This window comes from Taurulus bubalis (assembly GCF_910589615.1).
Source record: "Taurulus bubalis genome assembly, chromosome: 10".
Taxonomy (NCBI): domain Eukaryota; kingdom Metazoa; phylum Chordata; class Actinopteri; order Perciformes; family Cottidae; genus Taurulus; species Taurulus bubalis.
In genome coordinates this window covers 8,204,076-8,219,047 of record NC_136598.1, presented here as the reverse complement: position 1 = coordinate 8,219,047, position 14,972 = coordinate 8,204,076, and the positions used below count along the sequence as shown (strand labels likewise).

The window sequence follows — 14,972 nt, the reverse complement described above, 5'->3', positions numbered from 1 at the left end:
ATGTGCTAGAGATGCGTAGAGCCTAATTAAAAAAAACAACGTAATGTGTTGCATTAAAGTGATTAGGTATAATTAAATCCAGTTAATGTATTTACGGATCATAAGTACAAAAGAAAGAGCTGGGATAAAGTGGCTGCATAGCTAATAAAGAATGAAATAGAGGTGATAATTTATCAGCGTCATCGGTCCCCTTATCTTGGTTATTTACTTTGAGATATGTGGGATTGATAACCCCTTCCTCTTTAGCTGTTGGAAGGATACGTTGTCAGCATAAGCTCGTATGTGGTGGTGTCTGTGGGTAAAATGAGCAGCTCAAAACTCCTGTGGAAAGGAAGCAGAAAGGAAAACAGTCGTGAAGCCAACAAGAGCAAAAGTTTTTCTTTTCATAAAAAAGCCTTCATAACACAGTGGAGCCTCTGGCTTGGCAGAAGAATAAGTATGAATCAAAGTCATCAAACTGTATACATGTTGGGGTGTGTGTGTGTGTGTGCGTGTGTGTGTGTGTTTTTCCAGGCCGTACTGGTTCCATGTTCTCACTAATTGCCTGCTTGTACATCTTCCTGCAGAATTTGCTCTTTCCCAACCAACCCCAGCAGCCCAGCAGTCGCTTCTCGGTGTCACCCAGCGGAGACCTCACCATCTCATCTGTGCAGCGGGCAGATGCTGGTTACTATATCTGCCAGGCCCTGACCGTTGCAGGCAGTATCCTCGCCAAGGCTCAACTGGAGGTCACAGATGGTGAGGGAAAAACCAACGCGCAATTTCCTCCATTACAGCACACTAACACACATCTCGGCACCACTGCAAATGTGGAGAAGTTGGTGTATTTCAACACAGATGTACTTTCAATAGGCTTGTTTGATTGTCTCGACATTTCCCCATTAAACAAATGATTTATACCGGCAACAGGGATTTGATTTTAGTACATCAAGGTTTAACAGTGACACATTTTATGTGGAAAGTTGGACTTTAAAACCTATGAAAGTCTATAGTAGGCACGCAAGTACATTTTTGTTGCCGTTGTGCAGGAATACATTCGGCTTTGGTTTAAAAAATGTTAGTTTGCCCATGACCTTCAGTTACTGTGTTTTTGCAGTACGATCCTTGTTCTTCATTTATTCTTTCCTGACACAATTTAATTAATATTTTTAATACTTATATTTAATACTTTTCCTTTTGGAAAGAAAATAAAGCATTGCCCTTCAAGTTTAATGATCAGCGTGTTGGGTGAGGTGCAAGTATGTCCATGTATGTGTGTGAGGGAGGGAGCCAGAGAAAGAGACACAAAGAAAGAGAGGGGACATGATTGAGTGAGTTAGTGAGTGACAATGGTTTTCTGTGAAATGAACTATGTGGGAGCATCTAATCTGCTCAGCTGTTGTGATGTCAAGATCGACGGCCACCCATACGTCTGTTGAAGTACCTGCTAGCAGAAAGATGAAATGAACTACAGGATCACTGTTTTCAATATCTGGTCTGAAATAGGAATGGTTCTATTGCCTGAACAAAATTGGTACAGTATGTCCTTCAGTTGTCTGAAATCAAATATCAACACTTTTTACAGCCAAATACTTATCAGCAGTAAACCATTTCATTTGGGGTTTTTTACAATTATTTATAGCAAAAGGCATGATCTAAAAGAAAATGAAGGATAGGAGGAAAGAGCGCATAGGGCCCAGGTCATGGTCAGGTCATGGCCACACCTGCCGCAGTCTTCTTGTGATTTACTGCCCCGAGCTCAGACAACAGTCTGTGGCGTTCAAGGAGATCTGTAATGAGAAATTCCTGATCCAGAGAACCAAGGCCTTCATTGAGCCTTGCCTCCTCCCTCTGTCTCTCCTACAGTACATCAAAACATTGAGGAGCATTAAAACCCCGGATAGCTGACTGTCTTCTCTTAATATACATCAACTTAAACTCCACCTAAAACATATATTTACAAAGATGAATGCAATATATAGTTGTAGTGAAACAAAAGGCTTTAAACCTAGTTCATAATGTTGGTATAACTCTTTCGGTAAAGGCAGTGGCATACAGAACACTACACTACAGCATAGTGAGTCCTTGTCTAGCAGCACGTGCTTTGGATCATCTCTTGGCTTTTAATCATCATTTTTAAATTCATATTACAGCATTTCATCCTAATAAAAATAATCCAGAGGACAGAAACAATAAGTGACATATAATTACTGAAATTGATTAAGCTCATCGTCGATAATTGTCTGGTTCGGCTCGGTTTTTCTCTTTCCGTCTTACGTGACTGAAAGCAAGGGGTGACTTTAACACAGCAGAAGTGTATTACTTGGAAGCACTTCCTTTTGTCAGAGGTATTTGCAAGAGTGGAAATAGGGGTGGAAACGATGGTGTGATAATGTGTTGAAAGGTTACTGAGGTAGACTTGGTAATTAGCCCCTGCAGGTCTGACATCATTAATCCATACCTTCTAATTAATGTGCGTTCTGTGATGCCAGGGGGACTCCACATTATTCAACTCTAAATATATAAACTGCCTATGTGCGCGAGTGCTAACTCTCTCTGGGATCACCTCTGACATACTCACTATTTCATTGAAGGAACCCACCGGCTTTTTTTGGCACATTATAACAAATTATGTGCGCATGTGAATGGTATTCATCCCAGCATTAGCATTTATCTGAAGTGAAATTAGAAGAAAATTGAAGGACTGATTATTTGATGTTTCGATACTATTCCTCACTTTGTTTACACCTCATCAGTAACATATTGTATTTAAAATTCACCTTCCATTGTGCCCCCAGTTCACATAATGAAGTATTTATCTGAACCACAGTGAGTCAATAGGCAAGAGTCTCACCACTAAACTGTACCACAGAGTCTAGAGTAGAGTATAAAAATAAGGCTACCCAGGCAGTAACTGGAAACTGCTTAACATGACTCTGCCACATCAATGGAACTAGAAAACGCTACTTAGCTGTTCTTTCCCTGCTTCCTGGAAAGACAGGATATGGTCATTGTTCTGTAGTGCAATTAGAAGACCTGCAGAGAAAAAAGTCTACTTTATGATAGATACCCACATCCACCGCCACTGGATTTTATGATCAATTCTGTCACTGAGTTTATTTCACAGTCCGGCGTCTTATGTGAACACATATTTCCATATTTCCAGGATGGTCTGGATGATATTTCTGTCTTTGTATCACAGTGCTCACAGACAGGCCGCCGCCCATCATTCGCCAAGGCCCATCCAATCAGACACTTGGGGTGGAAAGTGTGGCACTGTTGAAGTGCCAGGCATCGGGAGACCCCATCCCCTCCGTCAGCTGGCTGAAAGATGGGATCAGTCTGCTGGAAAAGGACGCCCGCATGTCCCTGCAGGAGCTGGGTAGCCTGCAGATAAAAAACGTCAAGGTAAAAGATGTCATTGGTCCTATTGGTGTAAAGAATGACGACCTATCAATGTGTGCCTCTGTTCCAATGTTACATCTAGAGTTTAACTGAAATAGTTTATTGCCAGCTCCCTTTCAGCTTCACACTTGGTCACTACTCTTTTTGGTTATTGGTTAAGTATCTTAATTTAAGATGTTTATACAATGATATGCATTTGTATGGGAATTCCTGCAGCACTGCAGGATACAAGCTTTTGTAAAATTCAGTTGGACGTGGCGTAAGCATAACTTAAGGTACCATAATGCCTTAAAGCGATGAATAGGCAGCATTTTTTAAATTTTTTTGTATTGTTTGATAGTATCACTTAGTGACATGACAGCTCCAACTGGGCTCAGCTGTGCAGGGTTGGATGGACTCCAGCTGTAGCATAGAAACATGTATGCACTTACGATATATACACACCCACGTGTACACACGTACACGTTTAGAGTAGATTAAATTAAAAAAAGCTCACATCTTCCTTTCTCCACTCAGAGGCCTCAGTGGAATATCTATTACGCTTGACAAAGCTGCCGACCGCTGACATGTTATTTAATAAATGGAAGGAAGGCACAGGGACAAAAACCAACAAACAACCAAAGTTCCTAAGAGGGATGGAGAGACAAGCCAGCTGTCATCGGTCCAGGGGGTTCCAGCAGCCCACCCTAAATTGATTAGCCTGATTTTGTTGTGGTCGGCAGGACAGTGGGGTAATAAGGAGGGGGAGTGGGAAAGTGATGGAAGGGTGGTGAGTAGAAAATGGAATTCATTAGGAAATTAGCGTCAGCACTTTGAGGCACTCACAAATGACACAATTTGGCCAGCACAAGGCTTGCTCATGAAGTCGCCCCATCGCTTTTCATTGTTTCATCGATGGCAAGATAACATATATGCAGTCATTGCTACTGCTCTCGGAATGTGTAGACAAGAATGGCACTAAAAATGTTAGAAGTGGTGTCAGCTCTGTGTGTGTGGACGCTGTTAGCTTGTTTGTGTGTTTGTTTTTATTCATATATGCATGTATGTGTGTACTTTATACCAGCTTTCAGACTCGGGGGTCTACACATGTGTGGCTACCAGCTCCAGCGGTGAAACGTCATGGAGTGCTTTCTTGGAAGTCAAAGGTACAAGATGGTCTAATGATTTCAATGTGTTTTATTTACCCCCCAAAAAATCCACTTGTCAGCGGTTTTCATGAAAAAAAGTGATCTTTCCTTCTCTCCATTCAGAATCAGGTGGAGTGATGGTCATGAAAAACCACGACGAGAATGAGCTTCCAGGCCCGCCATCTAAACCTCAGGTCACAGATGTCACCAAGAACAGCGTGTCCTTGTCCTGGCAGCCCGGGATGGCTGGAGCATCACCTGTCTCCTCATTTGTCATTGAAGCATTCAGGTTTGTTGTACCAGTAACTTAACAACTCTCACTCACAAGTTAATACCCTTGGTATGATATGCATTGCAGGTACAAAATAATATATTGTATCATGATAAAATAAAAACACAAAACCACCTTTTTCTTTTCCATTGCAGTCAATCAGTGAGCAACAGCTGGCAAACAGTAGCAGATCATGTCAAAACCACCCAGTTTACCGTCAAAGGTCTCCGTCCCAATACCATCTACTTGTTCATGGTGCGAGCAGTCAACAGCCAAGGCCTGAGTGATCCAAGCCCCATGTCTGATCCTGTCAGAACACAAGGTACTGAACATAATCTTGCTATGAAAGAAATCTATGATATTGACAGTATTTATTGGATACACGTGTAGTTATATCTAAACCTGTCATCACTTTCACTGGTGTGGTTTTCTTTTTTCAGTATAATTTATGTTTCTACTGATAGGGGAAGGTCACTGCGCTCCCGTTCCAAGTGTGATACTTATCACCTCGGCAACCTGCAGTGAATAGCTATTCTCAAACACTACAGAACTTTCCAGAGGTCAAATTCTCCATCTCAGCCCAGCTCATTAAGGCTACACTTTAGCAATTATGTAAAATAAGCATGTCTACTTTTGGAGGGCTTAACTGAGTTAGTGCTATCCTTGCTCTGTTAATGATCATAGCAGGAGAAAATGACTGCCTCCAAACCCAAAGAAGATTTGATTATGGTACTGGACAGACCACAGTCTCCAGATTACACTGATATGATAAGTCCTTGGGGAAAAAAGAAATAAGAAAAAAAGGCAACCTTTGGCCAAGCTCTGTCAAATGTAAGCCAAGAATGTGTTTGAAAAAAAGTAGTCAATTTGAATTGCAGCATACATTTCTCATGCTGATGTGAAGGTCTTGAGATGATATATAGATGCATTTATTGACAATGACATGCATTGATGACACTTGCCCTATTAATGTGGCCTGTGATTCATGACTGTGTTGGGTTGTCTGAATGAAGCTTCTTTAAAAAATATATAATTTCCTCTTGTTTTTTGCATCCCTCCAGTATAACTGGGATTTGCTTTAACTACACACAGTATCTCATACACTGGAGTTTTTTAAGTACATGTGCAAAATGGAAAACAAGCTTGAAAAAAGTGCCATAATGTCCATCGCCCATCTTATATGGCTCAGGTCACACATTCAGAGTTTATTTGTCGTTGAGGTTGTTCAGGCAGGCCTCACAGTAAGACAAGTCACACATCTAGATCACTTTGCCAGTCCAAGTCTGCTTTATTTTCTTCAGACTAGACAGGAGCCTGAATACAACATGGAATGAGGTCATTTTAATGCAGATGAAGTTGCTGCTCTTCAAATGAAGCCGTGATCACCCATTGTACTCTTCTTTGTTGAAGCCGATTGGTCTATTCAGTCACTCTTCTACCATTCCACTTCTGATGGTGATGAAGCAAGGTTTATTGTGTGAAACTGAGTGAACTCTTGTGAAAATCAAGTGGAAGTGAGTGGGCAACACTCCCCCCTTTTTTAGCCATCTCTCTCAATTTTTCTTCTTCTTGCTCTCTTATAGATATAAGTCCTCCGGCCCAGGGTGTCGACCACCGGCACGTACAGAAGGAGCTGGGTGAGGTCATAGTTCGGTTGCACAACCCAGTTGTCCTGAGTCCCACAACAATTCAGGTCACATGGACGGTAAGTGCAGCTTGTCTTTTTGCACCCAGAATTTAAATATATTTAACTAACCCTAGACTTTCAGTAGGTACTTCATTTTCATCTGTTCAGCTTGAGGCTTTGCACTTGAAGAACTCCGATACATACACTTTTATATGTGGTTTTCTCATCTCCTTTAATTCGTTTTACATTCATTTTTGGTTTTGTAAAATTGAGTGTTTAAGTCAAGATATTTTGTATTCTAAGATTCCTCTTTGAAGCCAAAAAGGTGCACCTCGAGGCTACCATTCATTTTATGTCAGGGGATTTTAGTCCGGTTGCTCCTTGAGAATGCTGCTTTGAAATACTGTAATTGATGACTTAAAAGTAACAGAACATCAAATAGCTAAAAAATGTTTCTCTTAACCATCAAAAGAGATGTCAGAGACATCTGGTTGTTCATCAATCTTCCATATATCTTCAGCTGCTTCCCTCTTGAAACAAAGACTTTGCACAGATGGAATTAGATTGCAATGAATGTTTGTGGTTGAACTGGATTTTGTGAATACGAGTTTTCCTATTTTCCTACTGTCAAGAGATGATGCATTAATCTTCCTTAACACTCATACATACAAGCAATACAAACACACACCTGCTCTTCCACCATGTGTATGTGCTTATCGCGGTTCTTGCCTCACAACAAGAATCACATTATGTCCCAAAATTAGGCCTCTTTATTACATGTGAAAAATGTAAAAACAGCTTTGGAATCATGTTTTTATATTTAATTGCATGCTATTGAGGACAACAATGGTTTTATATAATATTCAAAGCTGAGGGGGTTATACTATATAGCTATGTGTATGTTTGTTTTGATTGTAGTGCTTTAAATCAATCAGCTGCTGGTATTTACAGTATACACCCATCACGTAGTGGCCTGTTTTCATTTGCAAATTGACCACATTAGCAGTTTTCCTGGTGACATGTTTATTGACCCCTGTAATAAGTCTCACCCCAAGACATGGTCGCTTATTTTATTCTAAAGCAGTGCTTTATGATTGTAACGTACAATCAACACGAAACATTTCTACCCAATCAATCTTTTTCAGTAAACAGAGGGGCCATTCTCAGAGAGCTTTTATATTCCCAAATCATTCCATTAATAAAAGTCATGCACCAAGCAGGGGATCCATTTTGCTGATTTACTCTGGCTACACTTGCGGAAAACAGCTGCTTAATATCCCACTTCAAAGCCCTGCTAACTTCTTCTACTGTTAACAAGCCATTACAATGAGTTATGTGTCCGCTCCTCCTCTGCATAAATTCTGCATTTTCTGTCGGGCTAAATGGGTCCAAGTTTTAAGGGAGGGGTCCTCTGTGTGTTGCAGGGGGCTATCTGACTTCCAGTCTCTCCGTCTTTTCTATGGGACAGATCTGCTGTTATCACCTCTGATGTGTATTCTCCTCATGTCCCCAGGGTGTCTGTATGGAGGGGGGGGGGGCTGCTTTCCGGTGTCACTAGTTAGGATTTATAATAGATAGGAGACATGCATGTGTCCTTTAAGGTGGCATTACGGAAAGTCTTTTTAATCGAGGAGGGAACACTTTGGGCTGGTCGCTGTGTGAATGAGGTAATGTCAGGGCGTTAATTGAGCTAAGTGTGTCATAGCTTGTGATAAAAGGCCCATTAAACCAGCAACAGCCTCTAAAGTGTCATGAATGCAATCCTGTGAGGAAGGAATACATTGCCAAAAAACATCCTTTTATTTTGTTCTAGTTGGCTGGCCCAAGTAAGCGTCTACAAATCTCCTCTGTGCAGTTCTTTTTGCACTGAAACACAACGGTTATCTTGTCTTCCTTCCTGTTCTCAGGTGGATCGTCAGTCCCAGTTCATCCAGGGTTACAGAGTTCTGTACAGGCAGACTTCAGGACTGCCTTCACCAGGACCCTGGCAGACCCAGGATGTGAAGGTCCCTTCCGAGCGCAGCGTCATCCTCTCCGCGCTCAAGAAGGGCATTGTGTATGAGATCAAGGTCCGTCCTTATTTCAACGAGTTTCAAGGCATGGACAGTGAATCCAGAACATCACGGACGACAGAAGAAGGTATGAAAAAGAAGATTGTGCTGAGTGTTTTAAAGATTATGTCAGGAGCAAAACAACATAGGGATTCAAACTGTTGTGAGTCCCCTACAAATGTGGGTTGACGGGTGACACATGACCCCGTAGGCTGCTTTCACATTGTTTTTTCTCACTGACACTGAGAGTCGAGGGTATATGTGCGAATGGATGTGTGCGTGTCTGCATGTTTGTGCCCGTTTGTCTGACCTTCCTGCTGTGCTTTTTTTTATGATTGGTGGTGTTAGTGCCAACCTTCGAGTCTCATAACTGAAATTTAATTTTGATGTGATCTGAAGGAAAGACACTCAGTACATGTGGTTACACTAGCACAAAGAGACAAATACAGACTCCATATACTGGAGACAACGCTCACCGTGCCACAGCAGATTTAGGCCTGCATGTACGGGAGACAGTTCACATCCTGTCCGTGTGACAGGCCCATTTATTTTCCCTTTCTCAGAGGGACCCTATCTCCTGTAGCCAGCCAGTGCACGCACTGCTGTAGTGGAACTGCCATCACATTGCAGCTGTCCCCAACACTAACACACACATGCAGAAAACACATACATGCCAGCACACCACCTTCCTGACGGCCTCCGGAACCTGCATGTCCCAGCTATTACCAGTGTTGAAAACACTCCCCGCTTCTGCTCTATCTGCATCCCAGTCCCTCCGAGAGCTCGACCACTTTCTATTTCTGTCACAAGCCCGCTGCTCTGCCTGGTCATAGCTGATACGCCATCAAACACACAGCTCGAGGCTCCTCAGAGACCCTGGGACTACTAAGAAGGGTCGCTGGATGGATAGAAAAGTCTTGATCCAGAGGGTGATTAAAACCTGGGTTGTCCATTAGCTAACACAATTATAGAATCCCCTGAGCAGGTCCAGATGGATGCAGGGTTACAGTAGGCTCAGCTCTCCGATGGCATGTCCATCTTTGTAGTCTCCCTTCTCCTCTTTCACACATTCTCTCACTCTCCATCTGGACAGTCATGTCATGTAGCTGATGAATTAACTCTGTTTGCCATCTGATTCCCACTGAATGCTTGTCTAAGAAGTCACTAAGGATGCATATATTGTATGCAAATGCATGCTTATTTAGGGGGGGAAGGAAATCAGAAATGTTTGTGTCAGTGTATTTCTAGTGGACAGATCTTCATTCATATTGATGGATATCTCTGGGGAAGGGCCACAGGTCTCCTCACACCACCCACTGCCTTGCATTAGCTAGATATGATATGTTTGTTTCCTTCATCATGCAGCACGGCACTCTGTGTGCGTGAGAGAGACAGGGGGTCACATTCCTGCCTCCAATACATCACTCCGCTAATGGCTCTATTAGGACAGCCTCCGGGGGCCTCTATTGAAAAATGTATATTGTTTAGCACAAATATGCATGATAATAAGCTGCTAAATCATTCATAGCATTAACTTTGAACGACATTGTCTCTGATTGCTGCCACACACCAATCCAGCACTTTGTCACCTGGATGTAATGCAGCGTTGGAGAGGCCTGAGCATGATGGCTGATCAGATGCACCCTTGCTAGATTGTTTCTAATCGGGCCAAGGTGTTGGGTTCATCATTGGACCCATTCATCTTCCACCATGCCAGGGCCTTCTGGCTCTCTGGGGGCCGGTGTGGCCAATCGCGCTGAGGGATGAGCACAGATTTACAGGGTGACACGTGCCATTTTGGATGGAGGCGAGGTGAGAGAGAGGCAGCCCAGGAGTAATTGACCTGTCAGTATTCTGCTGTGGTGCCGCTCTCCTGCCAGCCACTGCGGAAATGAGAAAACATTATTTTGAAAACGTTATTTCCAGTTCAGCCAACTATTATTTATTTTTCCTCTTTTACCCCTTGTGGGGTCAGACAATTGTTGCCATAAGAATAATAGAGTGAGGCTCAGGAAAGCTTGGACTTGTCCTGTTTCTATCCACTCTCTAGAGCCGATCCATTTAGATGTGCCTCGCTCTGAAGCTTCCCTCTGATCCTCACCTACTGGCTTTAGTTTCATCTGGCTGGTCGATGAAATCATTCAATATGTTTACTGAGACCTTGTTTCCTTCCCCTAAAATGTTTAGTTTTTTTCATATTTCCTTCTCGTCTGCGCTTCATCCTCTAAGCTCGTTGACCCGCGTGCCGCCCTGACTCGCTCGGTGCCAGAGTCTTAGCTTGACTGAGAGAGCACTTGCCTGACTGTGCCAGACCGTCATTCCACAAATCAATATGAGTATTGTCTGCACAAATCCACCAGGCTGGAGCAGAGGATGAGGTATTAAATCATAGTGAAACCTTAAAGAAAGGCTATAGCCTTGTCAGACCTGCCGTTGTCTTCATGTAAATCCTCCTCTAATGAGACATCTTGACAGCCTTCAGCCCACCTGTGCCATCCCCGAAGAATAACATTCCTCGGAAAAATTGGTGTGTGTGTGTGAGAGAGAGAGAGATAGAGTGTGTGTCTGTAAGCTCCTGTTAAAACACATGCAGATGTACAATATGGCTGTGCATCCCAGTCTTTCCAAGGGGCTACATACTCTTCTGCTGAGCTGCAGAATAATGCATTTGATTGTTGACCTGGTTACTTTGTGCCTCTTCTTTCAGCTCCCAGTGCACCTCCTCAGCAGGTAACAGTGCTGACTGTGGGAAACCAGAACAGCACTTCCATTAGCATCTCCTGGGATCCCCCTCCACCAGACCACCAGAACGGCATCATCCAAGAGTACAAGGTTTGTCTCAGCGAGTCGACGTGGATTTGCATTGAACTTATCGAAGCTAAATGGAATCAAGTGCCACTCTATTTTTTCCCCCTTTCTGCTTTAGATCTGGTGTCTAGGGAATGAGACACGTTTCCATGTGAATAAGACAGTGGATGCAGCCATACGCTCAGTGGTGGTGGGCGGGCTGCAGGTGGGAGTGGTGTACCGGGTGGAGGTGGCTGCCAGCACAAGTGCAGGGGTTGGAATCAAGAGCGAGCCTCATTCTATTATCATCGGTAAGCTGGAGTGACAAAAGGCAAATTAAAATGTTTCCCTATGTCAATGTCACTGTTCACAAAGAAGATTGTATTTCAGTAAAAATAGTGTGAATATTTATGTTAAATACTAGGAATGCCCAAATGGATAATATTGTTAAAATACTACCATTTTTATATGTGACCTGACCACAAATGATTTATGTGGAGCTGAGGCAGATTGTGCCTGATTTGACCCATAACTGATGGCTTGGCCTGTAGCATGTTCTTATTTCCCCAGTGTCACTCACATAATCCATCTCCGAGAGCAGAGCCCCAAGCTTGCAGATATAATATCTTGTGTGTTTGTGTGTCTGTGGATGGGTGTGTGTTTTCATGTGGTTACACAGTAATATAAAAGATGAAGCGCATTTGTGCAGCTTTGCATGAGTGCGTATATTTGTTCTTGTCAATGTGTGGAAACATTTGTTTGAGTTTGAGTCTTATCATGCTCCAAGAAATAGTGGCAGGCTCTCTAGTCAGGGTGAGCTGCGATTGGAGATCAATACAGACCAGGATCCTCTCCTCTCATTTCTCATGGTGTGTTTTACCGGCCATGGAGTGAATTAGGGGCCGAGCTTAGCAAACAACCTGCTCACCTGGGGGTTTGCTATAAGCTTTCAGGCTTTGTCTTTTTCAGTCTGTACATTACGTTTCACTGCACATCCTTTAGATCCATGTCCTGCTCCCTTGGTCTTAGCTGAAATTCATCAGACCTACTTTATTTAAGCTTAATCCAGCCCTAACCCTGTCTTGATTTATCTGTAGGTGTCATATCTGCTCAGTGAAAAAGTGTATCAGTTGGGAACAGCGGTTGGGATATTATGGACTCACCTTGAAGCAGCAAAACATGCACAACAGCTTTGTTATTTCCTGTTTCTCTCCAGTAGCTACCCACCCAGCATCACACTAATGTTGCTTGTTTATCCCCGTGACCTCAGGTAAGGAATTCCGGGACGTGATTATACATGGAAACCGGAACAACAGCATCACAGAGCAGATCACTGATGTGGTGAAACAGCCTGCCTTTATCGCCGGTATTGGAGGCGCTTGCTGGGTCATCCTGATGGGCTTCAGCATCTGGCTCTACTGGAGGAGAAAGAAGCGAAAGGGCCTGAGCAACTACGCAGGTTAGACTGATCATAGTCTGTCCACCCATGCACATTTACAATGACATGCTGCTCTTGTGCCTTAGCAAACAATGTAGCGTCCATCTACCATTCAACAAATAATCCTTCTCCTCTGTCAAAGCAAGAATATTCTACACGCTGCCATCTTTCAGTCTTAATCAGTACAGTTTTGATTAAAACATTGTAGAAGTTGCGAGAGTGAGGTTGATATTGCTAAGGTGTTAAAGCTCAAGAGGGAGACAGATGTCAGTGTGAATCATTTTCAGAGGGCTACAGTTTTTTTTGACAAATCCACCCACGGTGTTGGTTAATAGCCCAGGGTGGTCGAGCTGAGTGGGCAGACTGAACTCTCCGCTGGTCACTGAAGTTGGAGTTCGTCCAGCTCTCCTCCCACACACTGACCCTGACATCTTACTGAATGACCCCCAGTCAATACCAGCAACCGCCAAGTCCACATGCCCTGCCAAGGATGGGTACAAGATTTAATTAGAGAGCAGAAAACAGAAATGAACTGACGCATTAGCGTTGCAGTGAGTGCAACGCTATGTACTAACATTAGTTCTTGTCTTATTAGCAAGCAGAAATCCAAGAGAAACACATACAAAAAGTCAACAATAATAAGTACATTGGCAGCTACTACAAGCTGATCTGATTAATTTGCTTTTCATTTTAGTTTTGTTTCATTTACGTGTTTGTGTGTTCTCTTTGGCTTGTGCCACCGTCTCTACACCTCTGTGGCTTCCTAGCCGGCTGCTTTCCTGGCTGTCGCTCTGCACTCTGGGCAGCGATGTGGTCTTACATTCTCTGACCCTCAGCACCTCCTGGCCTGACCCCGACCCCGGTGTGCAGATACCCCTAAAGCACCACTTATCTCTGCAGGCTATTAATGCACAACTTCTCTGTCTTCTTGTTTTACAGTCCAGTCCTTCACCTTCACCCCTGCAGGTACTGTTCATTTGTCCCGTCTCCTCACCCCACCTTTACGCAGATTCATCTCCTGCCTGCTTATAGTATTTGTGCTTGGATTGTCATGGCCAAAGCAAATACAAACTGCCAATACAAACAGAGAAGCAAATTTGCCAGTCAAAGAAATCTGGATTTGCTATTGGCCATGATCCCAGCCCTGCAAACTTGAGCCGTTGTTCCTGCCAAACCTACAGCCCTATTTAACTATTGTGTCGTAATTGTGTGTATGTGTGTTTCTGTTTTTGAATGAAATTTCATCCTGTCTTGTGTATCTTTTATTTTTCTTGTAGTGCAGGGTGCGACTGCCCATTTTCCTTCTCCTCTAATAATCTTATTCATCTTTGTTTTCTTTTTAAGACTCAGATCGTGTTGTAATTTATACATCTGTTCTCCGTAGGTGTCAGTTAGGAAGCTGGGTGGTGTATTGGATTGTTTTCCCCCTTTTCTTTCTGTATAGTTTTTGTGTTCTTTACTTGTAATGATCCCCCCCTTCAGTGACACATTTGACTGCCTTGGCTACATTTTGTTCATTGCTAAAATAGAGTAATTTTGGTGGCTGCAACAGTGTTGTATTGTCACTGTCTGTCTGTAGATGGAGTGGACTGACAGAAGAGCGGCCTATCAGAGAAACTGAGAAGATTAATATGAAAATTATCTATTTTGTTAAATAATCTAGCTGTAGCTATGTGGTCCATGTGGAGCCTACAGCCAAAACCCCATTTTACTCTTGTCGTTCCACAGCAGCTGTAACAACAGATTATGGAACACATTAATATGTTCGTGAAAGTTATCTCTTTTAAATTGGAGGCGCACCTCAGAAAAGCCACAGTGGAAGCAGGTTATTTGGCGATAAGAGTTCAGAGTGGCAAGCACAAAACAAGGTCAAATTTTGCAGCGATTATAGAGTTAGAGTGAGGTGATTTTTCGAACATGAGCCAGAGTGCTGCTGAAGAGCCTTACAGTGCTTCTCTGTATTGACAATTAGTTGATGTATCGAGAGTGTCCTGTCTCAGCCTCCTAAAGCTGTCAGAACACGAGGTAAATCACTATACAGTTGAGGCACACGTCCAGCGGGAAGGAGATTTGATGGGATTTTTATACACTGATTATGTCCACCCCCTTAATGCTTATTAAAAGGGATTAATCTGTATTCATATTGGAGAAAGTGCTTATCTGGAAGACGGAGGCGAGAGGCACAGCTATGCCACCGTGTCACTCTGGCTAACATAAAAGTCTTCCACAGCAGCCCAGAAATGTGCCTGAGCACAGATAGGGACTTCAGAGGCCTTCCCGCCGCACA

The 14,972-nt window shown here is 43.1% G+C and overlaps 1 protein-coding gene across 1 annotated transcript in view; it reads left to right on the top strand.

Moving 5' to 3' along the window:
- Positions 1–14,972, top strand: part of robo2 (roundabout, axon guidance receptor, homolog 2) — a gene marked incomplete at both ends in the record, with an annotated part of 149,853 nt that overhangs the window by 110,732 nt on the left and 24,149 nt on the right. Inside the window, 11 exons of the mRNA XM_079224466.1 lie at positions 567–738; positions 3,182–3,387; positions 4,448–4,529; positions 4,635–4,800; positions 4,938–5,104; positions 6,366–6,487; positions 8,317–8,548; positions 11,168–11,292; positions 11,387–11,558; positions 12,518–12,706; positions 13,625–13,651. Coding sequence (XP_079080592.1) covers positions 567–738; positions 3,182–3,387; positions 4,448–4,529; positions 4,635–4,800; positions 4,938–5,104; positions 6,366–6,487; positions 8,317–8,548; positions 11,168–11,292; positions 11,387–11,558; positions 12,518–12,706; positions 13,625–13,651 — 1,660 coding nt within the window. The remainder of the gene's footprint in view (positions 1–566; positions 739–3,181; positions 3,388–4,447; positions 4,530–4,634; positions 4,801–4,937; positions 5,105–6,365; positions 6,488–8,316; positions 8,549–11,167; positions 11,293–11,386; positions 11,559–12,517; positions 12,707–13,624; positions 13,652–14,972) is intronic.